This window comes from Cottoperca gobio, chromosome 3 (assembly GCF_900634415.1).
Source record: "Cottoperca gobio chromosome 3, fCotGob3.1, whole genome shotgun sequence".
Lineage (NCBI taxonomy): Eukaryota > Metazoa > Chordata > Actinopteri > Perciformes > Bovichtidae > Cottoperca > Cottoperca gobio.
Window position 1 is genome coordinate 17,242,658 of NC_041357.1, and position 15,937 is coordinate 17,258,594.

General features: G+C 38.2%; 1 protein-coding gene across 2 annotated transcripts in view; it reads right to left on the reverse strand.

Annotated features, from left to right (window-relative positions):
• Positions 1-11,801: 11,801 nt before the first annotated feature.
• The window catches only part of dhodh (dihydroorotate dehydrogenase), a 7,410-nt gene continuing 3,274 nt past the window's right edge, over positions 11,802-15,937 (reverse strand). For both annotated transcript variants that reach the window (XM_029454376.1, XM_029454385.1), the window contains exons 4-9: positions 15,895-15,937; positions 15,505-15,692; positions 14,645-14,758; positions 13,434-13,587; positions 13,165-13,324; positions 11,802-12,712 (exon numbers count right to left, since the gene is read on the reverse strand). The exon at positions 15,895-15,937 is cut by the window's right edge and continues 40 nt beyond it. In XM_029454376.1, coding sequence (XP_029310236.1) covers positions 12,580-12,712; positions 13,165-13,324; positions 13,434-13,587; positions 14,645-14,758; positions 15,505-15,692; positions 15,895-15,937 — 792 coding nt within the window. In that variant the 3' untranslated portion in view covers positions 11,802-12,579. The remainder of the gene's footprint in view (positions 12,713-13,164; positions 13,325-13,433; positions 13,588-14,644; positions 14,759-15,504; positions 15,693-15,894) is intronic.

Sequence of the window (15,937 nt, forward strand, 5' to 3'; positions counted from 1 at the left end):
GTTTGGAATTCTGTATTGTACAATTTGACAATATATTAATATATATAAATGAGGTTTCGAGCATTCAGCATAATATGGCAACATTTTTATTCAAGATGAAATAGCTGCATTGTTGCATGTAATTCTGTCATAATCAATACGCCTTTGATATGGTAACAATTCAGCAACAGAATCAACAAGGAAGCTGAAAACTGATAAACACAATAAAAGGGATTTTCTTTCTTGTTAAAAACATTATTCCAATAGTTCAATGAACATGATATTGAAATACAAAATCATTTTGTCTCATTTACCCATTTAAGTGCCCATTAAAGGGATAGTTTCACATTTTGGAAAAAATGCTTATTTGCTCTCTTGCGGAAGAAGAAAACTCAGCAAGCATGGGAATAAGTGTATTTCACAAAATGTCACACTATTCCTTTTAAACCAACAGATGGACTATTTTCTTAAATAAAGGGTGCTGTGATGTACTGCACGTTGACCCAGTAACAAACATCAGGGAATTTGATGTTCAACAGAAAGAAAACAAATCTAATACGTTAAGATGTCGTGTGCGGACTTCACTGCATGAATGCATTTTGAGTTTTAGAAAAAATGAATAATCATTTATTTTAAACATGTCACAGTCATGGAAAAGTTTGAAATCAACAGCGTCCTAATCATCGTTGGTTCTATGTAAGAAAACAAGTGATTATTATTGTGCTGATATTTAAATCACTGTACGAAGTTTGTATCAATAGTGCATAATTCATCAGTGGTGATTGCATCAGATTTGGTAATAATAAATGTGTTTGGGAACATTTCATTTGTGAGTTTAATAGGGTTCAGTGTGACAGTAATGCACTCAGCTCACTGCTGTAATATTTACAATCTCAGCAGTTACAGAAGTTGCTGGGAAACAAACTCAGCATTTCTCTATTTACTCTGAAACATTATTGGCTTGATCCCACTGGGATCAGATTAGCCATGTTATGTAATGTGGAGAAGGAGCTACAGTAGCATCACAGGATACCTGGATACATGAGGGAATATTTGATAGTCTGCAGGTAAGAAAGCAGAGTGAGGTCTAGTGTTTGACACGGAAGCATCTAAAATAGTACATCTTAAGCCTCAAGCTGCAGAAGAGAAACAAAGTGAGCCAAACTTGGATTTGAGGAGTGTGTGTGTGTGTGTGTGTGTGTGTGTGTGTGTGTGTGTGTGTGTGTGTGTGTGTGTGTGTGTGTGTGTGTGTGTGTGTGTGTGTGTGTGTGTAAAGTGTTTTACAATTATTCTGTTAAAGAGTAACCTTACAATTTGAGAAGACATTAGAGAGCGAGATGGAAGAGGCGAGAGACTTGCTGCTAATGTCGGCAGCGGTGTGATATAAGGATACTTCACCTCCGGTCCCAAAATGAAATAAATGATCTGACACTTATCTACTCATGTGACCCAGAAGAAGGACAGAAAGAGAGCAGGGGAGAAGGACAGAGACAATGAAAAAGAAATAATAAATCATGGATCCTTATATGGATTAACGTGAACAAGAAGTTTATGTGTCACTCACTGAATCATTACATTTTATCTGTACATTAGCAGTCCTATGAATCTTATTCTTTGTGACTGGTATTACATCTTTAGAACCTACTGACTGACAACATTACTCGCTGTCCAAAGGCTTTCATACACAGATACTGTGGTAGTAGACTGTGAAGTTGTTTCACTGGCGCCTATCTCCCATTTCTGAATAGAAATGGCTTAATATTGAAGTATAATAACAGTTTGAAGTTTTACGGTTTGCATCATTCATCTGTCATCTGTGCCACCAGATCTAATTAGCCACATTGAACGAGTTATTACAGTTATTATATCTGAACATTGGCTCTTTATTGAATTCAGAATTCAGGTCCTTGTTATCACTTCGTGAACTCTGAGCTGGTCGGGTAGTTATATTACTGTATCCCTACACGACCAATAGGTCAGTATAAATGAACAGGGCTTATTGGATTTACCTCCCTCCAGGACCAAATCAATCAGGTCTTGCATCAACCATATCTCCTAGAATAATAATTTTATGAGGAAAGGTTTCATGAAGGCATCTCGCAAGTCGCAAAACGTTGATACATGTCAGTTTATATATATATATATATATATATGTTCACTGATAACATATTTAATTAGTTTTCCCTACAATATTCACATTTTACATCTATTTTTGATGAATTTCAGTCTTCTTCTTGATTGTCTTTGAAGGACCATTGCTACATTTGTTGGTGTATTACTGTCACCAAATGAAGATCAGTGGAAAGCGTGACACCAATGGCAGAATGTGAATCATGCTGCTGGAGTGCTCAAAATAATTGCTCCATAGCGCCACTAGTAGTCATTAACTCTCTTGCATTATCTATGCAGTAATTATGTTTTTTTTGCAGCATATATAATAATAATATTAATAAGCATATACATGTCATTTCTATAAACCTGGTTTTCTTGAACTGAACTGTAGACCTGTAGACTTTGCTGACACCTTTAAATAGCAGCTCTAGACTCACTAGTTTGTGTAAACTGCGATCACAGGCGGTCATGACCTGAAAACCAGACTGTTGTCACAATCAGATCCACTTACAGCACACAGCTGTGTATGGTTCCAAGACAAATATGCCGAAATAACAAAGTTTGCCAGATTTAAATATTGCTTTCATCAAATAATTTAAGTTTTCTAGAGTTTAGAGATTGACGGTTTTAAAGAATAATCAAGAATAATCATCATTTAGAGTTCATCTAAAAAGCGGTGACAAGTAGGTTTAAGGTTAAAATGTAAGAATAACTTTTCCAGAGATAATATGGGGCATAATTTATGGGCAGGGAAAAAAACATGGCACTCCAACCCAGTTAGCCACTCACATAGCCTCAAAGGCACTAGAAAGCTACTTCATATTGAATGTACTTAGGGAACAAAAAAGGTTGCCACAGCCCTGTTACTTAGAGAAGACTGTGTCGTAACAATGTGTGTAAAATGACAGTTAATATGTCATATTTAACAGCTCGTGACTGGAAACATTTGTGGAACTCTGATGAAATGGTGAAGGAAGAAAAATACAAATGCAGTCCCTTATAAGGGAGCTATATACAGATAATAAAGACTCATTTGCAAGTAAACAAAAAAGCAGGATGATGGTTATTTGTTAGTCAGAATCATTTAAATGTGGTCAAATGTCTGTGCTTTAGCTCAACCTTAGACCAGCTGCCTTGAGGAGCGTAACAGATGAACTGAAAATAGTTAAAGGCTCCAAACAAATAATAAATAAACATTCTTCTGTCCGTCGTGTGATTTTCAGGGTAACAGCAGGAAAACTTATTTAAATTAGACAATTTTCACCACACCACACACACACACACACACACACACACACACACACACACACACACACACACACACACGTGCACACAAATGCACAATAGTGCCGTCAGCAAGAGACATTGTAGACCATAGGTCAGAGCCCTTTGAAGCCTCAGCAAGGTTATGTATTGTTGTCTGTCCTATTTCTTTTTTATCCTCTCTCATTTCATCGTCCTAATGAATTTTTAATTGTTTCTCTAAGCTCTTAAGGCAAGAGATGTGTGTCAGAACTGATAAAGCACAGAGACCACCTGTGGCTGGTGTCTGTTTTTGGCTCGGCAGAGGAAAGGGCAAAGGCAGAGATGGCTGAGAGGGGCGATAGGGAGGGGTGGGTTTGAGAGCAATGCTGTTTGTTTTTCTTCCACAGGGGCAACAATAAGCCACGTCCACACCAGGTTCACAGGAGTCAAAATAATCTGTAAAATGATACTGCACAACTGAGAATACCTTCATCTCTTTATCTTCTTCATCCCATCCCTTCTCTACTGCTAGAACATGTAGTTCTTCTTCTGACAATTAAAGCAAAGTGTGAGGGATGACTGGAGGGATATTTATCTTGTTCGACAGACACGTGCGCTTTGTTTTACAACTATAGCTCTGCTGAAGTATGTTTTGACACTTGTTTGTTAAGAGGAACTCAGCTTAGGGAAAGGGATTTATCTAATAAGCAAAGAGCGTTATGCGCCCACTCACATTTGTGTCATTTATACTGGGAAGCAAGCAAGACTTTGTTTAGTAAGATGAAAACAGAAATTGAGTTTTTAAACATGAATGATGGATGAAGACTGAGCTGGCTATTCCAATACAAAATATTTAAAGCAATTTTGGGAAATACACTTATTCAATATCTGCAGAGAGTGGTATCAATCTTCTCATCTAATACTAAGTCTAGGCAAGAAAGCGAGTTAGCGTTATTCCCCAAACTACTTAGGGAAAGCTTCAGAGATGAAAATACTTTATCATTCTAAACTTTAGCTTGTGAGGCTGTTTTTCTAAAGCTCCATCAAAGTCAACAGCAGAGTTTTTAAGGTCAAGGAAATACATTCAGTGAGGTTGAATGTATTTTATCTGTTGATTCAGTGCACTAACCCTGAGTAACTATGTGATTATTCTGTATAAAACCACCAGTATTTAATTATGGCAACACACATGCTAACCGCTTTGTTACTGTCCTTGACCAATGTGTGTCCATTGTGAAGAGATGTTAGTTGGTTATGTTAGGTTATCACTCAACCTGATTGCCTGCCGCCTCTAAACTGTACTTTACTTTCCAAACCTTTGCAAAGTAAACTTATTTTCTGTTTGCTGGCATTCACATTATTTCGCTCTCATAAATAGAATATGTCAATCAGTTTACTGCCGAAGTGCTGTGCAGAGAAAACTGAAAAAGCATGATTCAAGTTTGCGATTTGTCCATGCAAGACTTTCTTTCTGTCCTCATGGAAAGTTTCTATCTTCAGGAAGCAGAAGCTTCTTTGAGAGTCCAGAAACACCCGCTCCATCACCGTCACACACCTCATATTCGTGAGCTAGATTATTCACGGTGTGGCCCGAGTGATGCCACCTACCCAGCGTACCAAGCCTCAGACGAGTATACAGACTGCTGGACTGGTGTCAGGTGTACCTGGAGTCTGTGCTGACGCTGCACTCTATAAATACTCCCACCTGCGCAGTTCATCCGGAGGCCCCTCAATAAACTCACTATTGCACTTAACTTGAGTGGTCCTGTCACGGCAGCTTGCCCTCAGTCAGGGAGGTTGCTCTGTAATATTTATCACAGGGGGTTTTACTGTGTTTGGGGAAGGTGGTATAATAACACAACAACTCTTGCTCTTGAAATAATCAGCTTTCCAGCAAGAGGCAAACTTTAAAAAAGGTTTTCAGGGTTTAAAAAGGTATCATCAGTCTGTCACATCCAAACAGATAATAAATTCATAACTGATCAACACCACAACATATATGTTTAATGCATTAAGCACATTCCTACTTACTCATGAGCAATTATCTTTCTGTATATCTTTAAATCAGATTCAGTGTTCAGCCTCAATAAAGATTAACAATATTTCTTGTATTTGTGACATAGAGTTCATTAGGCTTTGTTTCTTATGTATACATGTATGGATTGAATGTATGCATAGGGCTGTGTTAATAAATAAAAAGGGCTGTAGAGTAACTACTTCCAGGGTTGCGTGATGGTTATCTTTGATGCCTTTCAGCCGACTTGTTTCACGCTGTCTTGGGCTAATGAGAGCTGAAGTCCCATATGGCTTTACTGCATGGCTGAGAGTGAGTGGGTGTTTGTTTTATCAGAAGTAGGAGTTATGTAAAACCTGAAACAAAGCTAAAAATAGAAGAAGCATCTGAAGTGAAACCTTTGTACTTTTGCCTCAATACATAAAGTGAAGCTTATTGTGTGTAGTTTCCTTCCTTCCTTCCTTCCTTCCTTCCTTCCTTCCTTCCTTCCTTCCTTCCTTCCTTCCTTCTTCCCCTTTACATCATTCAGTTTATCCTTACTTCTTTCCTATACTCTTTCCTCCCTTCTGTTTGTTCTTCTGTCCACCCTTCCTTCATCTCGTCCTTCCTTCCTTCCTTCCTTCCTTCCTTCCTTCCTTCTTCCCCTTTACATCATTCAGTTTATCCTTACTTCTTTCCTATACTCTTTCCTCCCTTCTGTTTGTTCTTCTGTCCACCCTTCCTTCATCTCGTCCTTCCTTCCTTCCTTCCTTCTTTACGTACATCCTTCCTCCTTCCATATTTTAATCATTCCTTTGCTTCCTTCTTTATCCTTCTTTCTTTCCCTCCTTTCCTTCCTTCCTGTGTCCACGCCCTGCCTCCTGTGTGTTTTGTATGTAAACACACACTCCCGTCAGAGGTAATCGGTTTGGGCAGCATGGTGTGTCATTTATGGCTCTGTCTGCCTCCATCACACCTGTGACTTCCTGTAGCCAGAGGCTTCTCCAGCTTTCATAACAACCATCTGCAGAAGGACACTAGGCTGTATACATGTATTTTCATGGTGTTTATTTTTCATATACCAAAGGTTCACATTTAATGACACAAAATTGGTCTTATTTTCTTTTAGGTTTTTATCTTCTTTGACTTACAAACACAAATGTACTGTTCACATTGTGCACCCCCAAGACCTTTAGACTAAAGCTTACTGTACTCAAGATCCAAAACAGAAAAAAAAACTGTCTCCAGTGCTTGCAACCTGGCTCCATTGTGTCATCTAGTCATCTTGGTGCCACTCAGCTCCTATTTACATGACGTGCAGTGATGTATGAAAGACAAAGGTGGGGTGTGGTAAAGCTGGTGTCGACTGTGGAGTTACAGTATTTGTACTTACTAATGTGTGTTGGGTTAGGGTTAGGTAACAGGATCAGTAAACCACATGTGGTCAAATGGTCTCCTCTAATAATGTCAGTCCACCACAAAATATCTGATATAACAGGGCTTCTTCTGTTGAAAATGTAGCCTTACAGAAAGTATAATAAGGTAAAATGACTACACATGCACGTAAGAAAAATAGTCGCTTAGTGAGAGCCACTAAGTCCACTTGACACTGTTTAGAGTCTTATAGAATTAAGAATAGGAAGCAGAATGTAAAAACATTGTGCTCTAGCATAGTACATTGTGGATGATATAGATTATTTAAAAAAGTGCAATATCGGAAGCTATTGTTGAAGCAAATGTAATTCTGTAGCTTTGCCTTGTGGCAGCAAGTAGTTAATATGTGATATTCATGAATTCATATCTAGATGAAAGTAAATGTGTTGACTCCAGGGCCATGGATGGATGTAAAACCCATCAATGATGAAGGTTACTTGTGTAGTAACAAGTTGCATTTGTATATACCTGTATAGAAATGAGTGTGAATGCAAAATAATGCATTTAATTTAACAAACTGACATTGTTACCCCCGCATAATTAATCATTCATATTTACAATTTGTTTTATATCTTATTCTTCCACCAATTGTATCATTCTATGTTTATTTCTGTCAAAGAATAATTTAATACGATCATCCAAATAACATTAACTCACAATCAGGGTTTGGGAAAACATTTATGCCTATTTGTCCTGACCTGAAAGGCATCGCAGCTGTCAGGCCTCTTCCTCCTCCTCCTTATAGTAAACAAACACCTCGGACAGCACCTGCAGCTCTCCAAGTTACATAATCACGTTTGCTTGACATCAGCCTTACTGTCCGGTAATACGTTTCACATGTTTTTTCAGAATCTTCCACAATTTGTTGAGGACCTGCCTTAATTTAGCACTGTGACATTTCAATGCTGGTGTACCTGGACTATATGCCTGATCCATTTTAGAGTTTAACTCTATAGTATAAATGTCGGGTGCCACTAATGATGAGGAGTCTGATAATATGGCTCAATGTTTATCCTTTTGCTCTGCCATGATGCCGTGAGTGCAGAAGTGCTATCAGCTGTTGCATCCGTGTGCCCCTCTGGCCTCGAGGAGTTGATGATGCTTCAGCAAACAGAAACTCAGGATGTTAAACATTCTCAATGGTTTGAAAGCACTTATTGTAGGTCGCTTTAGATATAAGTGTCTGCCAAATGAATATAATGTAAAGCATGGCTAACCCTTTCTACGTTCTCAAAATGAAAATAAAAATGTACTGCCATTTAAGAAACACAATTTGTCTCGGCCCCAATCTGCTTAAAAGCAAATGAAAAAGAATTATTTCAGTTCATGTCTGTCATCTGTGACCAGTCAAGACTGGAGCTGCTTTTCCACCTCATCTTACTCTTCATCTCACAGTTTGTTCATATGTTTCACTGAATATGACAAATGGTTTGATAATACCTCTATTCAAAATACTTGCCCATATGTATATGTAGATCAATGATACGTTGTCTTATTTAAAATGTATATATAACCTATCTTGTGTGTGCGTGTTGGCGTGTGTATGTGTGTGTCTGGTTTGGGGAATGTGCAATAACTTGGTGTGTAGAGCATCTGTTAATATATTTGACATATGGTTTCATGAAATATTCCTGGGTGTATGTTCCGCTGTATTGAATGTTACCTGTAGTTTGATTTTACATGGATACTGATATGTTATTGTGTATAATGGAGAGGCTCAGGCTGCTACATTACGGTGTTCTCTCGAAAGCCCAAGACAAATTTCTCCAAATGGAGTCTATATAGGCTAAATCTAATTGTATCTAATCTAATATATAGCAATAGCTCTCTATTTGTGTTAGTCTGTTAGTGCTAGTAACTAGAATTGCACATGCACTGCAAAGTACGGTAGAGAAAAACCGACAGAGCAGCCATGACAATATATTCAATCCCAGCACTTTGCACACAAAAGATGCCTTTGTCAGCTAATCTTATTTAGAGCAAATACATCTGTATCTCTTGAGCACTTATAGATTAGGCAGTTGTCTCCTTCCTCACAGCTTTGTTTTGGCTCAGTCATATTGGGAATCATTTGTGAACAGCCGTTTTCATGCTTTCATGCTTTTATGCTCTTGCTGTGAAGTTATTCCAGTATTGAGATCTCCTCTGTGTATGTGGTCACGGTCCTGTTAGAATGATGTATCGATCTAAAGTCTTTGGCACTCTAATGCAGCTTTCCTTTCAAGCATTTCCCTATAATGTCCAAATTCACTGTCGTATTGACTCTTTCAAGCCTCCCCCATAGGACGACGCTGTCCATCGAAGCGATTCACAGTGAAAATGGTGCGAGATGGATGACATGCTGTGCTCGGCTTTCACTAAACTCCACAACCTTTATATCTCTCTATGAAATGTCTTTTCACAAATTCCTGGCTGTTATATGCCTTTTTCCCAGGGGTTACTTCCTTCTTTTAATATATAAAGGTTTTGGTAATCTAATGTTTTATTCATATCTATGATTAGGTATGATTTCAATGCATTTGTAAAGAAATGTGATATAAAAAAACAGCCCATGACACCACAAGCAATAAAAAAAAATAAAGGGAAACCAACTGCAGTCATAAAACTTTTCTTGGCTAACACATCATGTTCATAGTAATCGTTATTCTAAATCCTTTACACACCGAGCCATCTGGCTACGCAATGCTTCATAGTTTTATCTGTGTGTTTATCTTGTTTACTGGGGTCAACGTCCATGTTGTCTGCCATGCTACATTTCTATTACAGGCAAAAAACATTTTTTGATTGAAATACAATTAAACATTTTAGAAAAATGTCAAACAAATGAAAAACATTTAAACTTTAAATATTAAAGGTCTAAGAAGGTTAAATGCATTAAAGGCACTCCCCAGGCTTGTAATATATTCTCAAGCCTGTTTGTTTAAAAAAAGAAGGCCCTCATTTCTTTGAGGATACGTTTTAAACTTGACCCAGAAACCATTTTTGCATTACTTTGTGTTGATGAGTTTTACAACCAATGATCCAGATGTTTTTTTTATTCCTCTTGGCTCCTATTTTTCCTCAAGCCTATAAAATATCCAAGAGTCTCTTTCATTTAAACAATGCTCCATTAGCTTTTCCATCTCGTGTTCCCGAAAAATCACTAAATCATTGAAAAGTCATCTATATAAAGTAAAAAAACTAACCAAAACCAGCCCAGTGGATTGAGAGAGAGAGAAAAAGCTAAACATAACTGCAACATGGCAGGTTTGATCCCGCCTGGAACACTTTGATACACGTTTAACCCCCACCCGCCTCTCTCTATCTCTCTCTGCTCATGTTTCCTGACGAAATGCCCTAAACATAATCTTTAAAGATAATGGAAGAAGAAAGCAAGAGGAATATAGTGAGAGACAGATGGTAAAGAGAACTTAGACCATCTAGTATGAATATTGTGACTACACACACAATGTTAGAAGAATGACAGTAAGCCACGAGCGAGTCTAGAAAACATTTACATTTTTCTACAGTTTTTCTGTTTCATATCATTTAAAATTAGGTTTTGGAACGTTGATCAAGCAGTTTGAACAGATCCCCTTGGTCTCTGTGAAGTATCCATATTAAAAACTAATTACATTTCATCGTTGCAGCCGTAACAGTGATTTTTTTTTTTTTTCTCAATGAAGACAGCCTTCTGACCTCAATTAATATATTTTTTCTCAGCTGATCTTCTGCATTACCATTGTTTTGGCTACATGCCTTACAAAGGCCATAACAGCAGTGATTGTACATAAAACACACGTTTTATGTACAATCGCTGCTGGGTTTTCTTTCTTTTGTTTACTGTCTTTGCAGTCAAATAAGAACTAATTCCCTCCTCTTCACTGGCTCAAGGCCTTATATCAAGACATCTGCTCTCCACAGAAAACATTTTATTAGTGTGCTGGTTAGTCACATTACTGAATGTGATAGAAACAAAATGCCTGAACTCTTTGCACTTGTGAGAACATGAATTATGCTACAAAAAGGTAAATATTTGGGTAATGCTCCTTCGAGATGATACACGACCAGCACTGACCTTCATTTTCCTGCTTTGAGATTGTGGGGGAACAAATAGCATCTCTGGGGCAGATAAGCGCTGCCTCCTAGCTATGATATCAATATTATACGAGGAAACCATGCATCTAGGTAGCCATCCGTTTTAAAGTTGTGGTTGTCTGGAAGCCTCTCCTCCTGGTGTGACACCACATACGGGACACAAGCCAGTCTGGACTTGGCCTCAGGGCGGAGGAGGATGGAGGTGCCCGGCAGCTCACAGCTGATCCTCACAGTACTGCCGCCTTCACTGGCTATATCTAATGACCGCTAATTATTCTGGGATTATCAGGCGGTGTTGTGATAGGCTCTATCTCAATGTGTCGATGAGTGATGAAAAACCCAAGAATAACAGGAGCGAGAGCTCAGCTGAGGGGAAGAGGACTTGAAGGTCTTTCTCCTGCTGTCAGGAACATAGCAAAGGCATCTTTTCAAGGCAGAACATAAATCCTCAGCATTGCACGGTTCACTGCTGCTACAGATGATTAGGAAGGATCAGTTGACTTCACTCTGTGCAGGCAGAAGACATGTCTCCGTAACTGTTACAATAACAACAACTGCAGTTCCTCCCCCAGTGTAACCTTGTTGTTTGGTTTTTATTATTATTATTATTATTATAGTTGAACCTTAAAGCATATTTTCAAGTCTGTGTGATTCATTCGCCTCAACACGTACTGTTCTCCACATACACACAGGAGAAAAACATTGAAATTTCATTCAGATTCAAAACAAGTACAATTATTCTAACCCTGCTTTCACAGAACATATTACATTCCACAGCCTGAGAGCTTTTATAAATGTAATTCAATGAGAAAACCTGCAGAACGTGCATCTCTCTAAAATATACACATTTCTTTCATCAGCTTCACAGCAGATCCCATGACTCATAATGCAGTATTATAAATATTAATGCAATATTATACGTGTTGCCGTTTTGTCATACTAGGACACATATTACCCAGAATTTATCAAAGAGAACCATCATTTATTTTTTTAAACATCCTATAATAGGAGTTTATTTCCAGTTGTGTCTCTCCCACACTGGAACAAACATCTTTTAAAGACAGTTGTATTTGAGAAATCTAGTGTGTATCAGTTGCCAGAGATGTGACTTTCCTCTTTTTGTGGAGTATCGTCTTGAATATGTCTTTGTGAAGTTTTTTGCACACGGTTTGTACATTTGTATTTGTACATGCCCAGCGAATAACACAATGTCAACATTTGAATGCATGTTTGAACTTCTGCATTAGACAATTCCTAAAACGCAGAATAACAAACAAGATTTGCTATTATATGCATTTAACATCATGTCAGATTATTGCCTTCATACACTGGACAATAGTTTGCATATGTTTGTAAAAAAAAAAAAGCCTGTGAAGTTTGTTTGTTTGAAGAGTTCAAGCACTTTGGTGTCACTATGCACTTGAGAAGCACTTCCTGCTGTTACACTGTAACAAAGGATGAACGTCTGAAAAAGGGTTACAAACACAGCTTCGCTTCTTAATACAACATCAAAGACTTTTAATAACCGACTTCGCCATAATGTTCAAGTAAAGGTGAGATTTGGTGCTTTCATCATTTGCTCACCACAAATAACAAAACTATGGTTTCAACAGCTACCAGTTCAGATCATATCTCATCCTGGAAATCAAGGCGGACGGACAGAATATCGCAAATCCTCAGCATTCATATCAGCTCAGGAAAAGTTACGGATCATGGTGGCTGTTTGGAGGAGATGGCACCTACAGGTGCTGTGTAGCATTTAGTGTGTTAACATTTGCCATGTCTTTCAGCACGCGCTGCTTATGAGCCGAACCATCTGCTCCCCTGTGACCTGCTCCAACTGCCTCCGACACGCTGCTGAAACCTTGTTCTCTGTTAAAGAAAATACAAAAATGATCAGTTTGTAAGGAATGAGAATATATTTGTGTTGAGAATCAAAAGGTTATTTTTCTAAAAGTTAAAAGACAAAACAATAGATTTTGAGTACAACTGTCATTACCCACGGAGTTGCACTAGCATTGCTGTCAAATACAACTGTATGAGTAGGCGGAGAGTAAAACTCAGGAGGGTGAACTTTTTAAAAACAACATTGAAGGATAAAAACGGTTGATTATTATTTTTACAAAGCTTGGGCTTTCATTTCCCATAAGTTGTGATAAATTAAAGTAATTGAGATCTGGGAACATTGCAACATCACTAAAAAAAGAAGTCGGATGGGGCAAGATAGTTATACAGTTTGTACACAAGCCAACAGTTTAACCAGGAATCCTTAAACTTCACTTTATGAAAGGAAAGTTGTATTTTATTTAAGTCCATTCACTCACTTAAGAAGTTGTTCCAATTCTCTCTTTATCTTGGTCACAACGGGCGGACCCTCGTAGGTCAAAGCTGTGTAAAGCTGAACCAGTGATGCACCGGCAAGAATCTTATCCATAGCATCCTGCCCACTGGCCACACCACCGATTCCAACGATTAGTACTTTACCTAAAAAACATTATCATAAGTGTATTTTACATGTACTTTCTTCATACTCAGGTGATTGGAAAAACGTAAACAAATGTTTCACAGAAATTGTTGTTGTGTAAATAAGAACCTTTGGTGAGGTTGTACATCTCTCTCACGGTGCTAGTAGAGAGGTCTTTGAGAGGCTGGCCACTCAGCCCACCAACCTCAGATTTATGTGAATCCTGAAGCGTCTCTGGTCTGGACACTGTGGTGTTGGACACCATTAGACCGTCCACTGCCAGCTGCAAACACAGGAGAACAAACACAAAAGACAGGACAGGAAGTGAGTGACATACAGTATATGTGTACGTAGAAGACCTTTAAAAGGGAAATCTACTAACAAGAGAGAGCAGTTGAATGAATGTAACTAAAGTCATATTCGTTAAAGTCCCGCTGAAATATAAATTAGACAGCTTAAGCTCAGTGGTTGCTTTAATTTGAACTATATTTATAATTGTAAAGCTTAGCCTGAGGGTCTGAGGCTTGCAGAATCTGTAACATCTTTTAAATCACTTAGAAAACATGTTCTTTTTAAAAAGCATTTAATCAATGTTAGCCCAAAGATCTTATTTCATTCTCTGAAATTCTGAAACTTTATTTGTACAGCATCTGATGCTTTTATTATCATTTTTCTATTACTATTAGGGATATTTTTGTGGTTTTTGTAGAGTCACATTTATGTGCCACGGAAACCACCTTTTATTCAAAACAGAAGGCGCCTGCACCCTAGCGTGCTCTTATGTGGTTTGCATAAGAGCGCGTGACATAAGAGACTCAGGAATGTCAACTATTTAACACTATTGATTCAAGATGTCATTATATAAAAGCAGAAAGTGGAAAACAAAGTTGAAAAGTGTTTTTATCTGGTATTTTTTCTTGTTGACCTAAATTTCAAAAAATTACATTAAAATAAAAATGTATCCTTCTATGGAAAAACTATACTTCATGGACACGATCCAATCTGAAAGCTGCACATACCCATAAATGTAAAACAGGGCAGAAATTAATCATGGAAATATTGTAGAGAATAAAAACAAAATCTCAAGGAATAAAAAGAAATGAGATAATAATTAAATTACACTAAGAACACGCTAGAAAATCAAATCAAAGACACAATTAGCTCATTAAATGGCTCCAACCTATTTGAAGTGTTATACTACAGGACCACAGTGGAAATAGGCCTTCAGGCTTTATTGCATTTTTATCCTCAGTGAGTTTTTAACTGCAGTGACAGTGTTATGTGCTTTTTTTTTTTTATATCATCAAATAAATTCAAGTAATCAATCAAAAACTTCCAACCTCAGTGACAACATCAGCAATGTCTTGTTTGTCCTGGGCAGTGAGGTCAGGAGCAATCTTCACCAGGACCGGGGGTTTGCGTTCTCCCTGCAGGGCATCACGCTCCTTCAACACCTGAGAAGAAAGTGTGAGAATGTGAGTATATCAGGTGAGGGGGGCAGAGAGAGTACTATTGGAAACGAGACAGATACACTGTGTACTGTGCTGTAAGCCTAAAAATGTCAAACGTTGAATTGATAGAACAAAACTACAGAATAGCTACTTTGTTTAAAGAGCAACTTAACACCATGTCAGCTTATAAATAAATAAAAATGCTTTCAAACCCTAAACACGATGGGGTTTAACCGCATTTTATCAAATATGAATCCAGTTCTGAATCCGCTTAACAATTAAAATCCTTTTGAATCCCTTACTGAGTTCGCAGCAAGAATGTTCTGAGTTTGAGTTTCCCAGCCAGCTCGGCCAACCCAAGAATTCTTCTTTTCCCCCATTTTTAGTGTTTTCTAGAGTTCTTTCTTATTTTCTATGGAGGGGCAGAGGCTAGTTGTGCTAATTTAACTCCATATTAGTGGTAAACTTGTTTTGTTTCCTTTAAGATGCTAGTGTGAATTTTGTTAAATCTTGTTGTATACTGTATAACACATTTGTTTATTAGTTGGACTAAGGCTGGCTCTTTTTAACTGTAACAGGGATAAGGGGTAATAACAGGGACTTTCTTTAGTTGTAATCTGAATACAAGTTCTAATATTTTGGAGGGGAAAGGCTGAATAATAGGGCCAGTTGATGAAGTTTAATTGTGTTTAAATTATTGTCAATGCTGGGTCCCAACCCAGTAATTAGTGGACACTGGACAGTCCTACCGTTTGTAGGAGCTGGCGGAGCTCTGCCTTCCCCTGTAGATCCCGGAGACCTGGTGTATTAGGACTACTGACGTTGACCACCAGGTAGTCTGCCAGCGGGCCCAGCACTCTCACCCCCTCCAAGTAATCTGCCCCTGCATCCTGGGACAGCTTGTTCTTCCCCAGGTTGATGCCGAGGGGAAGGCCAGCTATAAACAGAGACACATGCACGTATACAAACACAAGAAAGTTCAGACAAACACAAACACTGCATCATCAGACACATGACTCAACTGGGACAGAGGCTACTGATGTGCTAAATGAGCTGTAAGCAGGTATGGATCAGACACAATAAAATGTGAGACAAGGACAGGCCAAGATCATTAAAACACAACAGGAGTGCCTGCTTACCTTTACTTTGCTGTAGCTGTGTGTCTCCCCTGGCCTTCAGTCG